Source organism: Caloenas nicobarica, chromosome 1 (assembly GCF_036013445.1).
Source record: "Caloenas nicobarica isolate bCalNic1 chromosome 1, bCalNic1.hap1, whole genome shotgun sequence".
Classification (NCBI taxonomy): domain Eukaryota; kingdom Metazoa; phylum Chordata; class Aves; order Columbiformes; family Columbidae; genus Caloenas; species Caloenas nicobarica.
In genome coordinates, this window is record NC_088245.1 from 32,943,938 (window position 1) to 32,969,322 (window position 25,385).

The 25,385-nt window shown below is 39.2% G+C and overlaps 1 protein-coding gene across 5 annotated transcripts in view; it reads right to left on the minus strand.

Annotated features, from left to right (window-relative positions):
* Positions 1-23,436, minus strand: part of ADAMTS20 (ADAM metallopeptidase with thrombospondin type 1 motif 20) — a 101,529-nt gene extending 78,093 nt beyond the window's left edge. For 4 of the 5 annotated variants that reach the window (XM_065627921.1, XM_065627923.1, XM_065627914.1 and 1 more), the window contains exons 1-4: positions 23,296-23,436; positions 22,646-22,992; positions 9,569-9,728; positions 5,548-5,807 (exon numbers count right to left, since the gene is read on the minus strand). In XM_065627921.1, the coding sequence (XP_065483993.1) occupies positions 5,548-5,807; positions 9,569-9,728; positions 22,646-22,992; positions 23,296-23,386 (858 nt within the window). In that variant the 5' untranslated portion in view covers positions 23,387-23,436. Of the gene's footprint in view, positions 1-5,547; positions 5,808-9,568; positions 9,729-22,645; positions 22,993-23,295 lie in introns of those variants that run through there. The other variant, XM_065627934.1, reaches the window with a different exon arrangement.
* Between the last annotated feature and the right edge of the window lie 1,949 nt (positions 23,437-25,385).

The following is a 25,385-nucleotide window of genomic DNA, read 5'->3' on the forward strand; positions in this document are numbered from 1 at the left end:
TTGGCAAAATGTTTCCTTCTTATACATGAGACAAGACCCAAGTAGCTGAGAGCAAGGCCTTCGTCATAATTAAACAGTGCCAAGACTTCACTGTAGGGACAGACCTTGAACCCTCTGCTACTACGGATAAAATCATAGGGTCAAGTACTAGCCTAATCATTAAATATCTAATTAACAACGACAAGCACCACCACCTAAGTAACAATAGTAGTAAATAGCACTAGCAGCAGTGAAGTGTAAAGATGGGCAAGTATGTGCCTGTCTACATACTGCAAAATTTCATAGAATTACAGAATCATTTAGGTTGGAAAAGACCCTTAGAAATCACAGAGTCCAACCATCAACCTAACACTGCCAAGTCCACCACTAAGCCATGTCCCAAAGTGTCACATCTACACATCTTTTAAACACCTCCAGAGATAGTGACTCAACCACTTCCCTGGACAGCCTGTTGCAATGCCTGACAACCCCTTCTGTGAAGAAATTTTTCCTAATATCCAATCTAAACCTCCTCTGGCACAACTTGAGGCCATTTTGTCTTGTCCTATCACTTGTTACTTGTGAGAAGAGACCAACACCCCACCTCACTACAACCTCCTTTCAGGTAGCTGTAGGGAGCAATACGGTCTCACCCTGAGACACCTTTTCCTCTCTCCTTTTCTCCAGGCTAAACCCCAGTTCCCTCAGCTGCTCTTCATAAGACTTTTTCTCTAGACCCTTCACCTTCTTTGTTGCCCTTTTTTGGATGTGCTCCAGCACCTCAATGTCTTTCTTGTATTGAGGGGCCCAAAACTGAACACAGTGTTTGAGGCCTGGCCTCACCAGCACTGAGTACGGGAGGACAATCACTGCCCTGGTTCTGCTGGCCACACTATTCCTGATACGAGCCAGGATGCTGTTGGCCTTCTTGGCCACCTGAGCACACTGCCAGCTCTAGTATCTCTGTATTAGCTTGTGGACTTCAAGATGTAGTAAGGTATGAAGCACTGATGTACAAGCAACCTGGACCTAGAATACAAGGACAGTCACAATTTAAAAACATAGTAGGGTTGTTGGTTTTTTTTTTTATATCCATATAGATATCCTTATATCAAGATAAGCAACAAGTCTAGTTCAGAGAATTTTGTATGAATGATACTTTGAAAATAATTGTTTCCAGCTATGTATATTCAGTGTATAATCAAATAACCATGTCAAAGTGCACAAGATCATGTGGTTTTATATATAATAAAGAAGAAATACAAAATATAGTACTTAAGCAAGAAACAAATGCCTTTATGCTGGGTCTCTAGCACTGAGCATTGCTGCAGCTTCAGAAGTAATACAATGATCTGAGTGAAATAAGGGGTAAAATACAAGCTTAGTAGTCTAAGTAGCAGATGCAAGGAGCAATATATTCATCACTAAATTTTGAATTTAAAAATATTTATTGCCTTTCAGATGCTAATCATACAAATGAAATTAACCTAGAAATTATTTAAGTCTGCCTGTTTTTAAATGATGACTATATAGCAGAATCACTAATGTCAAATAGTCTTAAATGCTAGTATGCATCTATGTTCTCCCAGAGTGTTACAGAATGATGAATTGTTAACAGTTGTTATTATGAACTGCAAAGAAAGTATGAAAACTTATCCCATGTATGAAAATTTATCCCATGTACATTAGGACAAAATCATTTGGCTGCTTTTTAATGATGGAGGCAGCACACTGGTATGTGGGATTGTATAATAATATATTCTATGTGGAAAGATAAGTGCTGATGATTAGCTGTCCAACTGGAAAAAAGCGTAGACAACTTTTTTGCTGTTAAGACCTTTTAATCACTGCCTTACATTTTATATTGTTAAATTATGGTAGCCACAAAACATTCCTAAAAGGAAAGTAACTATTTCAAGGTACTTTGATGGCAGCTTGATTTGCACATATCTGAAAGACTACACAAAGAACAAAACAATAGAGACTCAAAGCCATTTATGTGCAGTCCAAGTTAGGAACTCGCTTTGATGAATATTAAAAATATCAGCTTTTAATACCATTTTATAATGGTACTATTTTAACATTATAAAATGCCATTTTATGATTCTACAGTCTCACTGCAAGCTGAGTGATGTAAATTGATGCTGTCTCAATCCTCTTCTTGAATGCACAGCTACTCCCCTCCTGCACTCCAACTCCAGCACTCACATGACTCACAGCCAAGTTCATGAGCTGAGCTGGACAACATAGTCCTACCACAGGTGGTTTTACATGTCATGTTTTCTTTTCAAAAAGGCTAGATTACAAAGTTCTTACTGCAACCAAACTAAGGACAGACCAAGAAGTACCACCAAACTATATAAGCAGTACATTTTTTGAAAAGATGTCAGTAATCAGGTACCCGCTTCAGAAAACGAGCGCAGTACCTCAAAATGTATCGTGGAACCAGATTTGGTGAGGTTTCAGTGCTTTTATAGCAAACTCCAGTGTCTTAATGAATTATTTCAGTTGCTAAGATCAAGGCTTCATGTTAGGGACTTTGAATTGTCACAACATAATGTGCCCAAGACAGAGTCCTCCAGCTACTGGATCTATTAAGGCAGTACCTACTGCCTGCTCTGCTGATGCAATGCTTGGAGGACCAAGAAAGAACATTGCAAGCCAAGCAATCACAGACTTCTTTATTATTTCATTTATCATTTCACATTAATGCCACTCTATCAAAACTTTTATATTAAAATACAATAAAGTCCTATGGCAAAGGTATTCCTTGTACTTTTAAATACATATTTTAATCAAAATGAACAAGTATTTCCAAGACATGGTGTAAATACTCTGAATACTCATCTTGCCAAGATTTATGCAATTTTAAAGAAACGAGAAAATGCATTCCAGTTCAATAGGATTACTTACATGCTGAGAGTTAAGCCTTTTCAGGATGAATTGGATGAGTGACAAGACACTTAAAACCCTAAAAATATTTAGCAGTATATTTCAGTTCTTTTTTTTTCCACTCATAAAACAGTACCCTAAAACAGCAAGTTTACTTTGATGGCTTTGTTAATGCTAAAAAAAAAAAGGAAGAAAATAAAAATAGGCCAGGATTTCAAAGGTTATTCTCACAGCTAGATGTCTAATTTTCATTAAAATTTAATGGGATTTATATACTTAGACTTCCTAGGTTTCTTTAAAATACAAGCCAAAACTGAATATCCTTAAAAGTTTCAGAATTATTGTAAGAGTAGACTATAATGCTTGCTTCATCTAAAATGCCAGCAACTTGAGAATTTCCTGTAACAGGAGAAATTGCTTGACCAGACACAAGTGCCAGTTAAATTTAATAATCAAAGCTACCTCTATAATAGCAGAAAAGATAAAATTTAATAGTTTCATTTCTTCCCGTTATGAGTAATGAAGTAAGACTAATAGTTATTCTATTTCAAACACTACTAGGCTATGGGTCAAAAAGTGACCCACCTGCATACTGGTTAATACAGACTACATACCAAAGAGTGGTAGTGATTTGTTTTCTTCTTCACATTTATTACTAGTTTACTGAAAAATAATTATGGGGAAGGAGAAGGAAGAGAATGAAGGCTATACATTCATATGCATTATTTTATTTGTTTGACAAAGCAATATGTATGTGAGTAGAGAGTTGTCCAGATTACTTCCAATGGTCCCTTACAACTGTAATTATTCTGTGATTCTATGACATTGCTGAAATGCTTCAAGGAGGAGGGATATAAGCGGGGATATATATTCTTGAGGGATGGGGAAGAAATTAACTGGACTGTGACTAAAATGTTCAAGAATTAAGATGTGATTTTTTTTTTAATCTGCATTTATACAAGCTAAACTTTTTTAGAAACAAAGTGTTAAACTTTTGTTTCAAGATTACCTTCAGAAGCAGCAGATGTACATGTGGAATAAGAGCTGCCAGATGATGCCAGCTATACGTCTTACTGAATACCACAGTAGATACAGATGTTAAATTCACATTGAAGATGTAGTGGTTTATTGTATGCCATTACCTCAAAACCAGCCATAACTGCCTTAAGCCCTAGTTTTACAGTGTAGATAGGTAAGAGCAATAATGAAATCACAAGTTTTTAGCAAAGAACCGGTATTCTTTCACTCATACATGTATCTGTTAAATGCAGTTCATACAGACTCTTTAGCAGCAACTATACAATGTGTATCCTATTTGCCTAGTAGAAGTCCAATAAAGTAAAAAGACAAGAAACATTGCACTGTAAGGTATAGTGGTCAAATGCACAAAATCTACAGATGCAGAAATGTTTGTTCTTCAAAAAGATCAGAAGTCACATTAGCTGTAACCACAACAGTGCCTCATGAAAATTATACAATAAATCTTCCATTTCATCTTATTGTACAGTTTTTTGAAAACAGCTTCCGTTTTAAAATAATGTTTTGACCACCTTATTTTGGTTCTTAGTACAGCTCTGTATTTAAAAAAGCCAGTTTATAAAAAATGGCATCATTTCTGTCTAATAGTACAGACTCCGTTTGGAATTCTTTAAGTTAAAGAAAAAATCCACCTTTCAATATTTTTTTTGTAATACGTGAACTTTCAGACCTTCACTGCCAGCAGGAAAATTCAGAAGACTTTATCAAATTAAACTATGCTAATCTTGTTAAAATTTCATTCTTTTTCATATAAACCAATTAAAGAAAATTCCATCTTCTAAATTCAGGTGCCTACAACTGTGTAAAGGTGACAGCACCTCTACTGCCATCAGCTGGAAACCTAAACATTAGAGTGCACAGAACTCAGTTCAGTTGCCTAACTACACATAACCTATAGCATCTGAAGTGACACTAGATAATCATCAAAAGTAGATGTCTATAACTGGTCAGGTGAATAGCGCTCTATTATTCAAAGCAGGTATCTTCACAGATATACTATGTAGGTGTCTTAATTTGCAAGCCCAAAGTTAGATGCAGTTTTGTATAAATTAAGCTTCTTGAGTAGATGGAAGCACAGAAATCTAAAAATAATTACTATGCAGAATACCTTAGCATGCCTTTTCCTAAAAAATTATTCAACAGATGTCCTGGTAAACCTTTTGATTTTACAGAGCTTATTGTACTAGCTCCTGACTCCATACAAGAAGTGACTTGTGGTTCAAGACAGAACTCACCACAGAAAGAGCTCAACTGAATGACACCAACTCAAAGTCTGACTTAAATTAATTTGAAATTATTTGGAAAACTAGGATTACTATAACCAAACACTTTTTCACAATGCCTTTTAACCTCTGTCTGCTGTAATTAATCCATGTGTTTAACTTACTGCAGCTTAAGAATTCTTCTAATGTAACAGCAAATCTGGAAGTAAGTCACAGCATTTTATCTACACACCTTAATGCATTACATTGAGAAGATCCATAGTCTGAAGTTTTAGACCTGCAGTTTTTTTTAAATGTTTATGGAATATATTTTAATACAGAATTCAATCAAACCAGAAGACAGGGAAGCTGCAGAAGAGAAAGCAACAGAAGAGAAATAACTGAAATTGCTCATACTTAACTCAAGTTTACTTACTATTGACATCAGTGTTAGTACGTAGTGCTGTAAGTTCTGCCCATGGTGACGAACCATTTTGGTGTCAGCTGTAACCATCACTTCTACATATCTTGGATAGGAAAGAAAGCGTTTTTTCCTGGAATGTGGATTGCCACCATCTTCTATAGATAAGTTATTTAAAGCATACTTTAGACTGAGAGACTTCTGTAAAACATTGCTCTCTTTATTTAAACTGCTCAAGGTTGGATGCAGTAAAGTGCTCTTCTTCATTTCTTTTTCTGTAAAGTAAAAGAAGGTTTACTGTTGAATGCATTTTCTAAATTTAAAGAGAAATGGGCAAAAGGCTGCCCAAAATGGACAAAGCAAACTTTTATTTATGATCTTATCTCCAAGAGAACTAGTGAAAGAATAAAAAAAATTAAACAAAGACTGTATTAGGAACAACAGTTAGATGTGTTGCACATTATCATATAGTTTTATCATATTTGGATTCATTGTTAAAAATTACTTAAGAAATAGCAGTATTCTACAGTTCCTAGAATGCAGTATAATCCAAACGTGCAGGCTGGATGGACATAAACACTGCAGTTTAAGCAGTGCGACAAAGGAAGCAACAATTTTTTTTTTTTTAAACACAAACCTTTGACATCAACAGAACCAATCAAAACCAACCGCAACAAAGACTAAGCTTCAGTCCTGAATTCAAGTCCTTATTGGTTTTTTTTTTTCATTTATATAACATTATATTTATATGAAGTTTACTTCACAAGCAAGTACACATCAAAAGCCTCCAGTGACTTCCTTGACAGCTTTGTTAATATTCATTACGTAGGATCAGGTTCTAAAGGAAAATATAGAACCTCCTCAAATACCTCCAAACTAAGTACTGTAATACTTCCAATTATGCTGTATAGTCCAGCCACCAGAGGCTTTTGATGCCTGATATCTAAAATCCATGCACTGACCAGGGATTCACCTTAGCAATAACCCACACAAAAATACTTCACTGAGAAGCATATCTGAATTCTCACTGGTCTCCAGAAGTTAAGCACCAAACTGGACACTTCAGCCCCCTCAAAACAAATATCCCCTGTCTTTCTGGAAACTGTAATAGTTTTTTTTTCCTCTCAAAAAGTAGCTACCAAAGGATGTATCCTAATCTTTTCATTCTAATGGCTTAGTGACTACAGCATTGACTCAATTCAGAGATCCCAACACTGTCATCCTCAGTTTGAGAGCATTTAAACCTATGCATTCCATAGTTCCATGGAAGAGCTCTCATCAATAAACTTTAAGCTACTTTTGTCAGGTCAATACTCTGTCCTCTTTAAGGCACAAGACAGAGAGAAAACAACAGTAGAGAGACAATAGCAAGCACCTTAAATTTTGCTGAGTAAAAGTCAGTCACAAAACGTAGCTATAACAATTGCAAAAACTATTAGCACTAACAATAATGAGGGGGGAATTTGTGGACTGGCTTTGAAAAGGAAATTGTTTGTGAGTAACTATGTATATTAGATGAGTTCAGACTGAGTTTGAAGCAATCTCGTATGCACATTATCTTTACTGGGTCACAGAAGGTGTCTGAGATTTCAGAGTACTGGCAACATGGAAAACAGCATCTGTATTTAAAGTAGGAGTTTAAAGATGACCTAAATTTATGAACCAGACAAGACAGATTCAATACCCTAACAAATCATATTAATTTTGTTGATGAACACCAGAAATCAACAAGTGGATGAGTAATAGCTCTCACATTTATCAAAAGCATATTATGACAAACTCTGATGAGCTTCCATGTATTAAGGAAACAGGATTTATGGATAGAGGAAATGCAGCAGATGTCCCGGCCTGACTTGAGTAAGGTTTGTACCAGGGTTTCCAATTAATTTATCATCAGCAAGTAAGTTTAGACGGAACCAATGCAAAGTAGGGAAGAGATTAGTTAGACAATTTTAGAAGTAATTATCATGGTCCAGTTTCAAACCAAGAAGTTGTACTGAATGCTTTGCCTCTCCCTATCTTCTGTCAAGGTTCACTTTAGAGTTCACAGGTATTGCTGTCATAGATATACTCTTGTTCCTTCTTGAAGCAAGGACATGAATAACCAGGCAAGACTAGCATTAAAGGAGACAAATCTCTTATTTAGAAGGACAGAAATATACAAGATGGGGTTTTTCTCTATGAACATTTCTGCAACTTCACTCCTCCAAAAACTCAAATCTTTTGTTGTTGCTCCAATAAACAAAAAGGGGGAAAATGACCATATTCTTAATGCTTTTGAACTTTTTCTCACACTAGGTTGCTTATATTAATAGAATTCTTACATACAATATAGAAAAAAATTCCACACAACAACCTGAAAAAACACTACTTTAGTTCAGTACTTATTATTTATAATTAAAAAAAAATCAGAAATAACAGTACTTGCTTGATTTTCAAAGTACTAACTCCTTGTTCTGCAATGACAATCAATGAACAGATAGTATCAGCTTCCTAAAAAATAACTAAAGAAATAACTTTCACTAGAATTTGTTTAATGCAAGATGATCATAATGGTTGCTTTCTAGCCTTAGTATATGTGGAAAAGCAGAATTCTCAATATATTGTTTCTGAGTATAAAATATGCTTTAAGAATTTTTCAAAGTTAAAGACACTAGCCACCCAAGCTACACCATTATTTTTGCAATTTATATTTTCAAACATCTGGACAGATATTCCATAAAGTTGAAATATTATTATTTTCGTTTTCTTCAGATAGTTATATTTATGCACTCAGCCTTCCTCAAACATTCCTGAAGTGCAAGTCCATTCAAAATGCATAAATGCAGATTTCAGTGTCATGAGAGGTATAGAATTTTAATTAGACAGGATGTTTCTAAATGCCAAGCTGAACCATATATAAGCTGCTTTCTGCTATTGTGAACCTCCACCCATTTGTGCTTTCTTTGAAGCCAAATAAATGACACCTGTATGCTTCTATCAAAAGCAAGAGAAAAGCATTTATTATGGCACTAGGCTTAAAAGAAAAGTCATGTTTCCAATAGAATGAAAAATATTTTTTAATGGCACTAACATAATAATAAAGACTAAGAACAACATTGCTCAGGCAAGATCTTCAAAAGCTTCCACATCATTATATTCCAAAAGCAGATGGTATATCACTGTCTAGAATGAGTCTATGGACACCTACAATTTCAAATAAATCCTTTCTAATCCCACTCTTTTGTCTAGTTTTTGTATTTTGATAGTAGCAGCAGGTGCCTTTCTCCCATCATACTATTTTCTGACTATGATGATGCATGCATAACTATGAAAAACAACTACTGAAAAGTTTTCTGCCCCACTAAAAAAAAAATGTATTAAAGTCCAGTATTTTCTACTCACTGCTTAATGATATTAATAAAGCTTGTTCTGTCTTTCATAATCACTTTCACCATGTACCTTCTCACTCTTAAGTTACTTTGCTTAATGATTAACCTATATACTGCGAAGCTATCAAAGTACAGCTATCCACTTGTCACATATCTTAATAGTATGCTTGTAAACTACTTCATTTTATTTTAAATAAAACTAAATGGGTATGTAGTATTAATGTATTATTGAAATACTCATAAGGAGAATTATCTACATTAAAGGATTACATTAGATACTTCAATTATTAAGGAAGACAGATGTCGTGTATTATCTGTTAGACTTGCAATAAGTTCATTATCTTTTGTGAATATAACCCGCAACAGCTCCTGTGGATCTACTCTTTAAATGTTTACATATGGGACAATGTAGGTGTAAAAGTAAAACCACAAAGAAGTTCTTGCAATATCATGATTTTTTTTTTCCATGCACATTTTGTCCTACTTTTGAACTAGACACTGGTAGGAAAAAAAAAATCAATGTCTGCCAAGGCTATGTGAAAGAAGTGTGTAGGTTGTAATGAAACAATCTGGAGATAAATATTATTTACGAAATTTAAATCTTGCCTTTTTCAAATGTCAGATGTTTAAAAAAAGTCACATTGAAATTTAAAATATGACTATACCTGAAATTTCACAAGGTTTATGGGATTTCTGATACTTTTTAAGTTCTTCATGCCTGTATATAAGATGTGGTTTGTTATGCTCATCTTCATATTCACCTCCATCTGCCTTCATCAGAGGTTCTAAAAAATATTCACCATCATGTGCCTTAAAGGTGCCCATCTGAAAGTAAAAGTAGTAATTGATTTATTTTCCACTAAAAATACTGGTATAAAAATAATTATCATTGAAATAAACTATTTATGATAGTATTTTGAAATTAATGGAAGTAAATTTACACGAGGCAGGAAACTTCAGTGGAAGCTGGAGATGGAAGCTTGAAGGTAAGACAAAGAAGTTTGCTTTCGGAGAAGCACCCCACCAAAATAACTAACAGACTACCTTATGTATTAACAATATATCATAGGTAATCACTACACAGAATTAATGAAACAAAGGAGATCACAAAAGTAAAGAGAATCTATGTATAACTAAGCAGGATACTAAGCAGGATCAGCTGGGAACTGTGCATAGGAGAACAGCAGCCATCAAGAAATTCAGGATTTGAGTCCAAACTCTAGACCGATTTCTTACCTTCTGTCCTTTACATAATTAATACCATTTTTTTCTTCTAAAACTGCATTTTGCCCATAGATTAGAAACAGTGTTAACCTGATATCCTTTTTAAAGACATTGAAATTAGTTCCAGGAATTCAAAGTTGGACCATTCCATCAATGTGTTTGTCTCCTTGATTTCTCTCCCCCCTATATAGCAGACACACATGGGTAACTATGTGATGGGAACCAAAGGAACTTGATTACTAACAAAAGCACTGGCACATAGCACATATACAAAGAAAAAGAAAAAAAAAAGATACTTTGCCCCCCACCTGCCTCCATCCCATAAACCATTCAATTATGAAATCCTAAAACAGAATCTCTTCTTCTGCATTTCTAACCAAAATCATAGCTTTCTATATCATAAGTACCTTATTTCAGGAGACTACAAAGAGGAAAAACCACACAAGAATTTTATCAAATTATTTTCAGGCTCTTTGGCAGCTTCCTCACTTTAGCCAATTAAGCACCTCGAGTGAGCAGGTGCACTGCATCCTATTAGCTGTTTTGCCCTATTAGTGAGGCATGTTGACCAGTAAGAGAATAGTGATAATCCACATAATGTGGTTTAAGAGATTAAGTGTCCATGTCAACCTTGAAACTCAAGGTTATAGAGAGTGGCAGAGCAAGATACATGAGAAAAGAAGAGAGAATAGGTTTTTTTCCAAGCAACCTACAAATAGTCTTTTGAAATCTGCTGTAGACTACCTTACTGTCCAGAGTATTATACTGGAATTATAATATCCCCTTGAATTTGGGTTCTTTTCAGCAATTATCAGTTTTCTATGTTTAAAAGTCTGTTAGGCTTCAGGCATATGTCAGACTATCTGTAAAGTTGCCTGGTACGTAGCATACATACCATCCAGAATTACAGTTATTGTAAACCCACTGTTGTTGGATCCTCCACATCAACCTTGTCACAGAATGAAAAGAGACCCAGCTAAACAGTATTTTCCTTTCAGGACTGTTTAAATCTAACTCACAGAAACACTTTTTCCCCTCAGTTTCACTTAAATTCTTTGCAAGTAGTCTTCATGCTGGATCCTTCGCACGTTCAGTTCAGCCTTCTCACATCCAGTGTTTCCAGGGCATGTGGTTTCTAGAGGACAACAGATCATGTGTCCTGAGAACGTTATGTGCCTCCCTGGGAAGGGCCTCATGGAAACAGATATGCCACAGCTTGTCCATAAGTCCTAAGTAGGTGCAGCCTTCTGGGCAAAATAACAGGGACAGACAAGAAGAGCCTGTCACTCAGGGACAAAGCAGCAAGAACTGATGCTAAGATTAATGTTGATTTTTATATAAATTATTAGGTCCCAGCAACAAAAACACGGTAAATTAGACCCTGTGCTATTTGGAACACTAACATGCTAATTAATTCTTTTCTCCTAACATACCATAAACCCTATTTCTAGATAGGAGGCATTTAAAATATCTTATTTCAGATTTGAGCAAAATCTTTACTGCTATTGCTGTCTTCCACACATTTTACTTCTCTCCTATTTCTTCCAATAGCTAGAGCAGATATTCTCTATTTGTTTCTTCAATGACTTTTGCAACTAACAGGCTTCAGATTTTACAAAAGTGGTTTCAGCTACAAACAATTATAATAGCATAGAACTAGTAGGGAAAGACTTCGTGCTACATTTTAAACCAAACTCATCTTCTGGAATATCAGACTTCCACTGGAAAAGATGAACTGCAACAACAAGGCTATACTTTTCTAGTATTTCACACTTGGAGAAAAAAAATTTACTAGGGCACACATTTTTGAGTGATTTTGATCACTTGGAAAATTCCACTCAGACTCCTGACCCCATACTTACACAACCAAGTGCAACCAGAAGAAAAATCCTGTCTAGGATTTCAAAACCATATTTATGCACCATTATCCTATGCAGTGGATTGGGAAGAGTCAGTAACTGATCTAAATCAATCTAGGATTGCTGATACTCCAAAACAGGTATTCCTGCCTTGCCCCTCCTCTACATGTGCACTTTTACACTTCTTTGTTCATGCACTAGCAATGGAAATCATGTACACCATATAGCAGCTCCTCTGGGCAGTTAAACATCTGTGCCTCCTACCAAAGAAAGATATTCCAAAGATATTTTTCAAGTGAAATAGCAAGGGTCACCTGGAACAGAGAACCATTTTCCTGGCAAAGAATCAACTTCAGATCAGCAAGAGTTATTGTAAAACCAGACCATCAAGCCACTCAGAATGGTGCTTCAAAGCCTGCACATCCAGCTGAGCCTAACGATGAATACACAGTATAAAATGCCTGGCAACATCTGTGGCTCAAATTTTCTTACTCTGTAGTCTAAGTATCTCAGTCAGAACTGATGTATGTCTCTTAACTGAAATCCAGAATCCTGTGCTGAAAAAAGACACTCAAGTAATCTGGAACGGGGGGGAAGCAAGCAATTATCCCTCTTTTAAAAGACAACCAGAAGTAACAGTAACTGTGCTCATCTCCACAGTAAGTTAGAGAAATTGCCTAGAAAGCAAAAGAATAAAATCTCCTTCATTATACCCAAGAAAATACAAAACACAGCATGAACTTACAGCCCAAAAAGTTAGGACAGACAGATGGAAGGGAAGAATCCTGCGTTTCATGACCTCAGAATTATTTTTTGTTTTAAATCAAAAGATTCATGCAAGAAGGCACAGTGTCCTTAAGACTGGAGATTCCACCTTTCCAGGAACTTGAGCTAACTATTAAAAAAAAAAACCACACACCACACACACAGGGCTAGGCTTCCTCTCACTTGGTGACTCTTTTGGCCCGCTGATTCTTGTATCCCAGGATCAACTGTTTAGATATGGATACAATGGATATAATGCAGCAAACTTTCATTCTTTCCTCAATGAATTCTCTCACCTACAACAATGTATAGATAAACAGGTAATTACTACCACTGACTAGTTAGGAATAGCTCCCACCAGTAGTCTACAATAAATTTTTTGCACCTCCCCATCCAAGTTAAGAACTCATCGTCTTGTGTGCAAGAAAAAACAAAGGAGATCAAAACGGTGCTCTGTCCTAAGAAGAATATATGGTATTTGTCATTTAAAACACAAGCAGACATTGAAGCCACCAGCTCCAATCCTTTAAATTCTCTATGAAGACTAAAGCTGGATTTCCATTAGCTACATGTGGTTATCTCCCCATTTTCCTAACACATAGGTCTACAAAAATTCAGTCACCAGCTAGACTGCGTGTTTTGTAGTCCTTCATTCATGAAAGCAATACTTAATCTGGTGAGAGACTTTGCTGATAAAATGGACCTATTACTGCAAGTCAGGCACACAAGGAAGACGGCTGTAAGATAAAAATGAAAAATACTTTTGGTAAAACCAAATAAACCAAAGTCACTTAGATGTACAGAGGCAGGTTGCCTAAACAGGAGCCCAAGAATTTGCAGGAAATGAAATCAGAAACGAACTGGATTTATTTATTGTCTACAGATGCCTCTCAAATCATATAACAAGAAATCTGCCTGAAACATTCGATTTCTGTTCTCAGATAAAGAGGTAAAAGTACATTAAAAATATCTCTTCAGTAGAAGTGGAGTAAAAAAATTGAAAACAGTCTCTTGCACATCATAAATAAGTGGTCCAAAGAGAGAGTGCTACCCAGAACTATGGATATGCATAGATTTGAAGAAATTTATGAGAAAACCCACATGAGAAAGATAATTTATTTCTTGGATTTAAAATACTCTGGATGAGTTAGACACTTTATATTAAATCAAGGTTCAATGGATGAACATAGCTACTCACTATATATGGTATGACTTAGTGGTTTAAAGTGGCTTAAAACTGTATAGTCTTAATCAATGTATTTGCTCTACTCCAAAAGTAGTAGAAATAAATACTGCAGAATTTATGGTTAAAGTATGTACCATGCCCATATACAAATCACATCCTTGTGTATAATGGCAACTTCATAAAACACATGGAAAACATAAGGGATATATAGCAGGCTCCAGAAATGTGGAATTAATCTTGATATGTCCAACAGCAAAATTGGAAAGGTTTCATAAAAATGCTAAAAGAACAACTGAAGTACTGGAAAACATGACTCTAAACTGGCAGACTCCCTCCTAGATAAGCTCCACTTCTGTACTTGAGTACTTTTCATGCCCTCATGGTATGGCTTCTTCACTCAAACACAAAAACCTGCAAGTAGTTTACAGCAAGAGTACTTTAATAGTCAAAGTAAATTACAAAATCCCTTCCTTTTATATCATTCTCTTCCTTCCCTCCCTCCCCCTTACATTAATTCAAAGCTCTTCTGAGTCATGTGAGAAGCCCTTCACCCTTTTCTTCCTGCTCCACTGGTACAATGTTTCCTAATGAAAGATTTCAGCACAGCTTAATTAGTTCTTTGAAGAAAAAACTATTAGAGGTTATCATGGTATACTTCCAATATCTAGAAAAAATATTTCTACTAGTAGCTAATTCAGCTAGAAACACAACAAGAAGTAGTGGTTGCAAGCTAAGGTATTAATTAAAACTAAGCTAATATAAATAAGAAAACTAATAAAATAATACGTCAGCTAAGCAACAGGGAAGAAATATCTAACAATGAATAAGTGTTTTCTGGTGGAACACCTCTTTAGAAGTGACTGAATGCAACACTATCTTTGAAGTTCTTAGAGAAATAGAATAAAATGCTAAAAGCTTATTGTAGGAGAAAAATCTCTCATTGTAAGTTTAACTATGATCTAACTACATCTCCTTACAAATTCTGTGATGTTAAGATTTCATGAGCAGATAGTAACCACACCTTGAGCACACTTAATCACATCTTGAACAGAACTAATGAGGCACCCACCCACACTCAGAAGTACCCTGGTCTGGAAAGGCAGCTAATCACTGGTTAAATACAATTACATAATTCCAGACTGGAATTTAAATTCCACGTAAACTCCTAAAGGGATCTTAGTGACTTTCACCTAGGAACACACAAACACACACAAAAGTATTTCCATTTTGCATGACATGTAGAGGAAAGAATATTCTTGCAGGAAGAGTAAAACCTGGCTTTAGGTACCCTGAACACTGCATGCTTATTCTAGGCAAGAAAGTGTGGCAGAAGCCTGGTAAAAATGGTATTCCAGAAGTTTCTAAATACAATTTGGAACAACAGACTAGGTAAATAGCATAGAACTTGAGAGAATGTTGTAACAATCTCAAAGGCAGCTGGAAAGAGCAGGAATCATGGCAATTAACAAAATTCATTGGAGTGGAAGGGAGGGGTGATTTATTTTTACCTTCATATACAATTCACAGTTAACAAGCTAGGCAAGTCAAACGTTATCCATAACATCTGTTGTCATAGATACATAGATGGAGATTTCATTATGGAAAAGTAGCTATTCTTTAACAACTGTTGAAACCAGTTAAATGAAATGTATATCTACATGAAGGGAATTTTTTGTTTGGTTGGGGTTTTTTGGGGGGAGGGGGGGGGGCAGTGTTAGCTTTGATTTTTGTTTTTTAGGGGTTTTGTTTAACAAATAATCATGAAGCTAAGTATCCCCATAGAAAACAGACCTAGGGGATCCATATGCTTAATATTGGAGGAAACTCCATCATATAATCTTGTCTGTCTCAGTAAATGTCAAGCAAATGTACATTTGCAACTTCTCTCTGTTTAAAGAGAAGTTCCTAGCTTTGATGTTTTTAAGTACATGCAGAACCACCTTTTTTCTCTCACTAGGAGATTAATAGCTCCAAAAAGTCCTTTCAACCTCGTACGTACTATCAGGCAGTTATCACTTAAGTACATACAACATATGGCTAGATTTTCCACCTGTTTTACTCAACCACAAAGTTACTTTGAGTACTTTTGTACCCAGAAAGTATGCCCTGTCCTCAGTCTCTGACTTTGCCATGATAATCTTGCCATTTTCTACATGAAAGTACATCTGAAACAGAATGACAACTGAGATTATTTCAGATACAATATCTCATGTGAGAAGCCAATGTACTCCAAGAGTACAAAGTTTCCTGAGATCCATGACTGCCATTGACTGCCCCCCTCCCCCCACCAAAAAACTAAAAAACAAACACCACAAACCACACAACACCACAACAAAACAAAAAACAAACAAAAAATCCACAACAACTGTAGTGAGACAGCAAAGAGCTGTATTTTGAGCCCTCTCCCTGGCACCCCTGTCACTTATGTTCATGCACAGTACCTTCTCTGTACTTCCTGGAAGTTTCATGAATACATGCATATTTCAATATATATCTGTAAGTAAATTCAACCTCCTGTGGCTGCCCACAGCTCTCCAGCAAATTCACCTGTGTCACATAAACCCAAAATGCTGAGAGATTGTGGATCTCCTATAAAGGCAGCAGTTAAGAACAGGTTGCAGCCATCAGAACAATTTATCTGACAAATAGAGTGTGCTCAGGCAGGTGCCAGGGAAGAAGGCTACAGACAGAGCATGGGCAAAAAGCAGGCAAGCATTGGCTGAGCACCCTTGGCATAAAACATTGAACAGACTGGGTCACGCCTACGTAAAAGACAACTCATGCAGAATTGCTGGTGAAAAGGTAGAGACATACTCAGATTCTACTGCTTCCAACAGACATTTTCTGTGACAGACCATCAGCTGCACAATTCACAGCCCCATGTGTTTTCTCAGTTACAACTGCAGTTACCACCTGTATTTGCTGATCTGTGCTGGTCCATGTGTAAAAGCATAGCATCTGTGGAAATATTTTCAGGAAAAGCAGAGATATAAGAGCTTGGGGAAAATGTCATGTGGATGTTTCAGTTTCTCTTGTAACAGCCGCAGGGGGAACCTAAGCTATAATATCTTACTGTTTTATAATAAATACTGTAATGAAGAGAGATTTTGCCAAGGCAAGTAGGCAGAAATTGACTCTGGGATACAGGATCATCAAGTAAATTCAAGTGTTATGATCCACTCCCAGATGTATGTGAAAAAGATGTCTAGTGTCTACAATGCTAAAAAGAGTTGAGATAGCAATAGTAAAAGATCTGTACCATTCAGCCTGTGACCAGCAGAGCAAGACCAGGAAGACTTCAGGCAACTGCAGTCATTAAAATAGACTGTCCATGAAAAATGCTAGATCAAGTGCCATGGAAGTGAAAATATTTTAAAATTGGTCCTGCTTCTGAGAATACATGAGGGAAAGGCTAATAGAAAAACAAACCAAAGTCAATGAAATTAAAAAATGTAAATGAAATGAAGTCAAGAGCAAAAGAATAAATAATCAGAGAAGAAAGCATGAAAAAAAAAAATCAGATGAAAAATTAAAACAAAGAAATGTTTAGTTATAAAAGCAACCAAAAAAGAACATTTTTCTGTTATACTTGCAAAGTCAATCCTTGTATTTGAAACTATTTTGTGCTGGTGAGTGACAAAAGAAATGCACAGGGTGACAATGGAAGCACTGAAATTTTTGACTGTTATACTGCAGAGATTCAGGGCTGGAGACTCACCTTGTATACCTAAGTGACAACTGATACCAGAACTATTCAGTGGAAGCCACCACATCAGCCAGGCAGCAGCAATAAGACTTAGTTTGTCCAAACAAGAACTGGTTGTCTTGTGTTGACATTTTAATGTGACTTTTCCCCATCTTATGATAGAATCTCTACATTAAGACAAAAATCTATAAAAACTAATATGTGGCTTAAGGATGCTCATGGGGTTATAAATGTGACCTGAAGGTTGAACACTAATCTGCCTTTCAGATTTAGAAGGTAACTTTTTTGGACTGACAGCCCATAAGTTAAAGCATTAAGTTATGTCAAGGTAAGCATTTCTTCCAGTTACAAGTGTTACACTACATTGCTTTTCCAAAGAAAGCTTTAACTCATTAAAATTATTAGTGCTAAGCAGCACAAAACTGGGGAGGAAATATCCAGAATCAATTACCTGCACTAGATCTCCATAAGAAACCGGATGCTGGCTGTGCTAGCACTACCTTCTAGCAAGTTTGGGATTTTGGTTTGGGTTTTGTTTCATGGTTTTTGTTTTGGTTTGGTTTTTCTTTTGTTGTAGTTTTGTTTGGGTTAGTTGTTGGTTTGTTGTTGTTTTGGGTTTTGTGTGGTTTTGGTTTGTTTGTTTGTATGTTTGGGTTTTTTGTCAAACAATTAAATATTACATTTCATTAAAATAAATTCTAGGGCTGCCTACTTGTTCTGAAAAGGAACCACTGCACTCATCCATAGTAGCAGACAGAATTGTTTTCAAGATCTCAGAAAGGTGATCTGCTGAACTGTATTAGTAAAAAAAATAAACACAACATCTTCTACTGAAGAAATTCTGAAGATCCACATCTAAGTTCATATTCCTGCCATGCTCCAGACAAAAGTTCACATGCAGTAAATGACTGTTGCCAAGGGGTTTCCTTGAGCTCCTGGGGAAGCAATTTGTTACACAGACCTTGTTACATTCTGGAAGCTACATTAGAACAAAGCTGTCCTACCTTCCTAGACTGAGGAAAGCTGATAGCAAATGCATGCAAGAAGAGATTCACATGCACCTTCCTACCCTAACTTTTGCCAGTCAGTAAGCATGTGAAACTTCTCTATACACCACAGACTGTACATCCAAAGAGATGTATGTTTCCTCCTTTCCTACCTTTCCCTCTCTCACAGTAGAGTCACATAAAACACCTTTGGCACTTAAATATTCTCCCAGCTCACAAAAACTGATTTTAACTATCCTCAGCATCAGTCAACATATTTCTGACCTCTATGGAAAAATACCAAGCTTCTCAAAGGACTAAAACTGGTTTTATAGCATACATTCAGGATTAAAACAAATAAAAAAATAAAGCTCCTTTCTTCAGACAGGGGCCTGCTAGGAACCGAAGGCTTCTTCTAGTTATAAATGATGACAGCTCCCTCATTTTAAAATACTTCATTCACTGGTATTTTCTTGTATTTGTCAATAAACTTGTAAAACATATGCTCTCGAAAGTTAAATTTTTTTTTTTTAATTTTTTTTTTTTTTTTTTTACATCTTTGATTTTCCTGTCTGGATAATGTTTGAGAGGTGTCTTTAGTCTACATGCATCCAGGGACATCCTCAGCAAATTTTTTTTTACCATGTTTGTAGGAAGCTATAATTGACCAACGCAATAAAAGTAAAAAACCATATAGAACTCGGGAAAATAAAGTGAAATAAAGTGTGAAATTTCAAAAATTACTCTAAAGAGGCAATAAATATGCCTGTATGTGATCAGATGTTCAACTAAGCACTCAGGCCATCACTCCAAATGACCTTCTGCCTTTGACAGCATCCCAAACTTCTCTAATTACATACTCCCTCCTTGCAATTACTACATACTCCCCACTGACCTTCTAACCTCCCTTTGCCATTTGCATCCCTGAACCCAGGGCATGCTCTGAAATGTAAGACAACAAAACTACATACAGGGTGTCAGGAGCCATTAAGCAATGCTCCATGGGTACTCTGGGTTGTACATGCTCGTGGCACACTCAGAAAAAGGCTTAACTGAGGGTGAAAAGGAAAAGCAGAGCTTGGAGGTGAGAACACACTCGAGAATGCAGAAAAAAGGAAAGAAGGAACTTGGAAACCAGGAGTGAAGCTGTGAACACAGACAGCATAGAGCTTGAGGATAGATGCCTACAGGATAAAGTGACCTTAAGTACCTGGTTTAACTTTAGATCACACAGGCACACCTTCAGAGCTAGTCTCAAAATTCCATTGTTATATTTCCTGTACTTTTTAATCTAAGTTCACAGCCTTTTTTCCTCCCTAACTTTAACAGCACTGGTCTACAGCAATTGCCTTACATATGCAAAGCTGGAAGATACAATTATACCTAACGGTTCAAAGCAATCTCTTATTTTAATTTCCATACATTGAGGTCAAGTTCAGCATTGAAGAAAATGAATCCTACTAGGAGAAGGGATTTTACTTAAATATAGTAACAGGACTACCAAGTCACTAGTCTAGTTTCTACTGTCTCACAATAAATAGCATCTTCCCTCAGCAGCAGTCCCACTTAAATTTTTGCATATATGCATGAAGTATGGTACCATTCAATAAAGAGCAATAACTGATTAACTTATTTTTGCAGGTACACTTGTTGAATGCACAAAGCTATGAAATTTAAAAACCCTTGAGAAAAAAAAAATCTTTTTACTAACTTTTGAGGGTAGTCCCGCCTGGGACTGGGGAATTCATTCAGCAGAAATTCCACCTGGCCTCCATCTCCCTCTTTTCACATACATTCTTCACTCCAAAAGAGTTCTCTCCCCTGGCAGTCACATGAAAAGCATAATATGTACTTTGAATCCATTAGGATGAGGAAGAACATTAGGCTGAAGGCACTGAGTCAGACTGGAGCATACTCTGTGCAGATACAGGCTACCAGCTGGTTACGATCGCCTCTTCATCCCCACACAATCCCTCCCTGGGGAACTGTAGGTACATCCCACAAGAAGTGCATCAGCACCCATGCCAGGCTCTGCTTCCTCTTCTGAAAACCTCAATAGCCTCATTAGTGAGGGGAAAACAGCCACAGTGCTGGGTATGCTACATACCCTCTCCCTGGACAGAGAGTGGAATGAGCAGTGAAAGAAGTCCTGAGAGCACCAAGACAGCAAGGCCTTTGCTGGTGGGTCGCACTAGGCACTCTGTCAGCCAGGCAATGACTGAGGACATGAAATCCAGCTGGAAAGTGCAGTGAAATTTCACAAGGCTCATCTAGAAGAGGCAAAGGCTCAGTTTAAAGGCACTCGAGGATTTCTGAGTGGAAGTATACATGATGCGGACTGTAGTGTACCAGCCAAACAGGAAGAAAGAGACAAGAGAATTGAGACATTCAAACTATTACAGAGAAGAGGGTCTTGTGCTGGAGAGTCCAAGAACTACTAATAGGTAGCTGAGAACTTTTAAATGCAGTAGGCAGATGTTTTTGAGAAAAGTTATTTTCAGTGCATGTGGTCCCTTCAAGTAATGAAAAGTGATGGTTTGCTGGGACAGAATTAAAACAGGCAACAAAAGTTAAGATAAAGTTTTAAAACTTTTGTATTTATTCCATATCAAGTATGACACTATTCTCAGTGCCATGGTATATGAGCATCTACTAGAACACGAAACATAAAAACACTCAGATATTTCTAATTCCTCCTCTCTCTGTGAGTTAGGAGTAGAACATATCAGGGGGGTTGGTGTAGGTTTCAGCTGGGTTTTACACAACGCAGACAAGAACCAATGACAGCTGTTTGTAAAGCAAGATATATAGGCACAGCTTTGATGAAAACAGAATTACTTCTGCAGTAATTTCCAAGGACTAGCCCAAGCCTACAGGCCTCAACCCGAAGACAAGGTAGCATATATCCACATATCGAAGAATAAGCACTAGACAGAGGCGTCTCTCGCAAGTAACAGTTACCTCTGATCCCCTTTTTCATCATGTGTATCCTCTTCTTTTAAAATGCATTACACCCTCCTGCATGCATCCAGCCAACTCCATTCTATTTTGTACAGGCTACTATCAAGAGACTACAACATGAAGCTGGATTTTTTCAGCTCCCAAAAATAAAAGACTTGCACCTTTACTTTCCTGGGTGACTGCAAAAAACATGGAACGAGCTCAACTTAAATTCACAGTATTATTTACAACATCATATTTTCACTGCGTGTATGTCACACATACTTGTCCTCAGCAATTCAATAAACGGTGACGTGGTTAAGCAGTAGGCATCAGTCTTTTTGTTTCTAGACACAAAACTATAAAATTTAGCAACACAGTATAACTGTTTTGATAGAGAGTTGTGCTATACTGTTTCTTCATTATCAGTTCAGAAGACATAAGGAATGTTATCAAGGGATAAGAATAGAGTTTTGATTTGTTTGCTCAATTCAGTTCTTAAGAAGCATTTTACAGACACATTTGCCATTGAAGTTAGTAGGAAGCTTCCCATTCACTTTTAACAGAAAAGTGACTAGAGAGCACTGCTGTATGTCTATTAGAACATGGCACACCCCTACAGCATTGGAGGAAGCAGAGGCACAAAAACATGAACACCAGTTCTTCTTCCATCATCTCAAGTATCATTGTCCCTCACTCATAACCACACAATATCTATAAAGCTACAAACACAACTGATGCCAACTAACAGCATCATTTTATCAAAACAATAGCTTACTGTGTTTCTGAGGCATGTTTTTTTCCTCTGTTGTAACGCTCTTGGTGACAGTTAGTTACATCAACCAATTCTACTACAGCCCAGCAACAGATCCTTTGAAAGCAGCATTTGTATATCCCGCCAAAAAAGTATCATCGTGACTGCAAACTGCCGGATGCCAAGATATTTCATGGCCAGCTACTTGGAATGAAGCCTGAGAACTCTCAGCTCAGCTCTGTGGCAAAGGCATCCCACTACGTTTCTTTCAGGGAGGAGAAGAACAGGAATGGAGACAGAAGGCAGTAACCAACATGCTTACCAAGCCACCACAGATGCTGAAGACAGCCACGTGAGTCTCCTGCGCATTGACATGCCCACGGTAGAAACAGTGGCGCAGATCAGGGGAGGACTGCTTCTGCAGGCCCCCTGCGTGCACCACGGTGTACTGAGCAGCAACGAAGCCTGCATCGGCACTCAGGTTGAGCTGGAAGACCTGCCCGTATGCACTGAGCTGGTAATGCGTTCGGAAAGCAGCGGGCTCCAATGGTGCCTCCAAGCTCCTTTTCCTCCTGCTGAAGTGATGCGTGTGGGGGAAAACTTCCCCGAATTCATTCACTCGGACAGGTGTGATGATTTCATAGGAGGAGAGCTGCTTCACTAAGGTCTCTGCAACAGAAAGCAAGAGACCCACCCTGACGCAGCGGCACAGAAGCTGCCTTCACCCGCGCCCACACGGCTCCGGACGCGGCACCCGCCGGGGCTCCGGGCCAGGCGGGGCGGGGGACCCGCCGAGCGCCCCGCGCCCCGTCCCGCGCGGCAGCCGTTGGGCTCCCGAACGGCCGCGCCCCGCAACGGCCGCCCCGCTGCTGCCCCCGCGGCCCGGGGAGCGGCAGCGCCCCGCAGGGCAGGGCGCCCGCCGCAGGGCCGGGACCCGCCGGGCAGCCGCCGCCTTTGTTGCCGCTTGTTTACCTTGTCCCGGGTGGAAGCGGACTCCCCACGACTCGGTGACGAGCAGGGAGAGGGGGCACAGCACACCCGCCAGCCACCTCGCCGCCCGCATGGCTCGCTCCGCGGCGGGCTGGCCGCAGCGCCCCCGGGCCGCTGCCTCAGCAGCCGCCGGCCGCCCCCGCAGCGCGCGGCTCCTCCATGCTGCCCGCGCCCCTCCCCGCTGCCCCCGCGCTCCCCTCACGCGCCCGCTGCCGCGGGAAGCCGCCCCGCGGTCGCGCTCGCTCTCCTCCCAGCCCCTCGCCTCCGCTCCCTCAGCCCGCTCTCCGCCGCCGGGGTGGGCGAGGGCGGCCCTTCCCGGCCCTTCCTCCGCCTCCCTTGCCCCCGCCGCCGGCGGGGAGGCGAGGCGATGCCCGGCTGCCTGCAGGCGGGGGCTATCCCCGGACCCGCACTTCAAAGCGGCGCCGGGCCCCGGCCCGCCCCCGGGGCAGGAGCTGCCCAATGGCGGGGGCAGCCCCCGCGCCGCACCGCCCCCTCACGCGCCGCCCGCCCGGGCCGGGCCCTCAGCGCCCCCGGGGCGGGCAGCGGTGGCCCGGGGGTCCCGCTGGGGCGCGGCGGAGCCCGGCGCCCCGTCCCGCCGCCTGTCACCCCGCTCCCCGCGTCGCCTGGTGCAGCTGGCATTACACCCCAAGAGATGTGTCATTTAAGGGAAAAAAAAAAAAAAAAAAGACCTAAAGGACTTTTGAGAAGCCTGGCAATGCCGAATTCAGCCTGAGGAGGGCAAAGGCGGCGCTGTGAAGTTCGGGGGTGTCCCCGCAGCGTCGCCCACACAGACCCCGCCGATCGCCTCCCCCTGCACATCAGCTCCGGAGTGGAGACGTTTCCACACGCAGCTTCGAAGGATATAAACTAGAACACAGGAGGTTCCATTTAAATGTGAGAAGAAACTTCTTCTCAGTGAGGGTGACAGACACTGGAACAGGCTGCCCAGGGAGGTTGTGGAGTCTCCTTCCCTGGAGACACTCAAAACCCGCCCGGACGCCTTCCTGTGTAACCTCATCTGGGCGTTCCTGCTCCAGCGGGGGGACTGGACTAGATGATCTCTCGAGGTCTCTTCCAATCCCTAACATGCTGTGATTCTGTGATTCTGTGAAGGAGATCTTAAGGGAGAGTCTCACACCATGGTGTTGACAGACCAGACTTGTTTTCTTTTAACACTGGGTCCCCAGCTCAGGTTATTCTGTCTGGGCAAAGTCTTCATAAAACTGCTTGTACCAGCATTCAGGGAGCCCTGCATCCCTTACAGGGACCCTGTGGATTATCAACCTTACTGAAAAGAGGTTGTTAGGAGGCTGTACTCTGGCAATCACTGCATGAGTACAATGGTTCCTGCTCAGGAAAAGCAGACAGTCCTGGAATTCATTTTAATGAAATGTAATTTGTAATTGTTTGGTCCTCAAATCTACTTTTCATGGCAGTGATTGAACCCACATCTGGAAGGCAGGGGTGGGAATCTATCCTTGAACTAAAAAATCCCCAAGCTGGAGAATCCATTTAGTTGATGACTAATCACTGTTAAAGATGAGAGAATCATTTTCAGTGTCATCTGGCTATGTGGAAATATCTACAATGCAGATGCCTATGGTGAGCCAGGTTTCTAAGCTGGGTGGGGGTCTATTCAACATAGACAGTGAGATCTGTCTGTTCAGCCACCAACGCTCTACAGAAAACATGCAATGTACATGCAACTTTTCTTGAAATATTCCTTTTCTTTCCTCTTTATTAAGCGCTTTGTCTTGATGTTTGCTTGTCTGATTCAACAAAAACTCTGATACGGGATTTTAACAGAGCTGTGTGTAAGCTTGGCAAATACTGTGTTCAGTGCATTTGTTCATCAGTGTGCTGGTGGCCAAGATACCGTGAACAACTTCAGAAGTGATAACCTCCTTATTGTGTGGCGAGAGGTTCAGCACACGGGTGGAACTGAGCTCATCCAGCCTGTTCCCCTGTTCTTACTGGGGTACAAGAGGAGTCAACATTTGCCCTGCCAAAGGCAAAAAGGCATCAAAAATGTTCTTTGAGCTTCAAATGCCTCATATGTCCCAAGTCTGTTT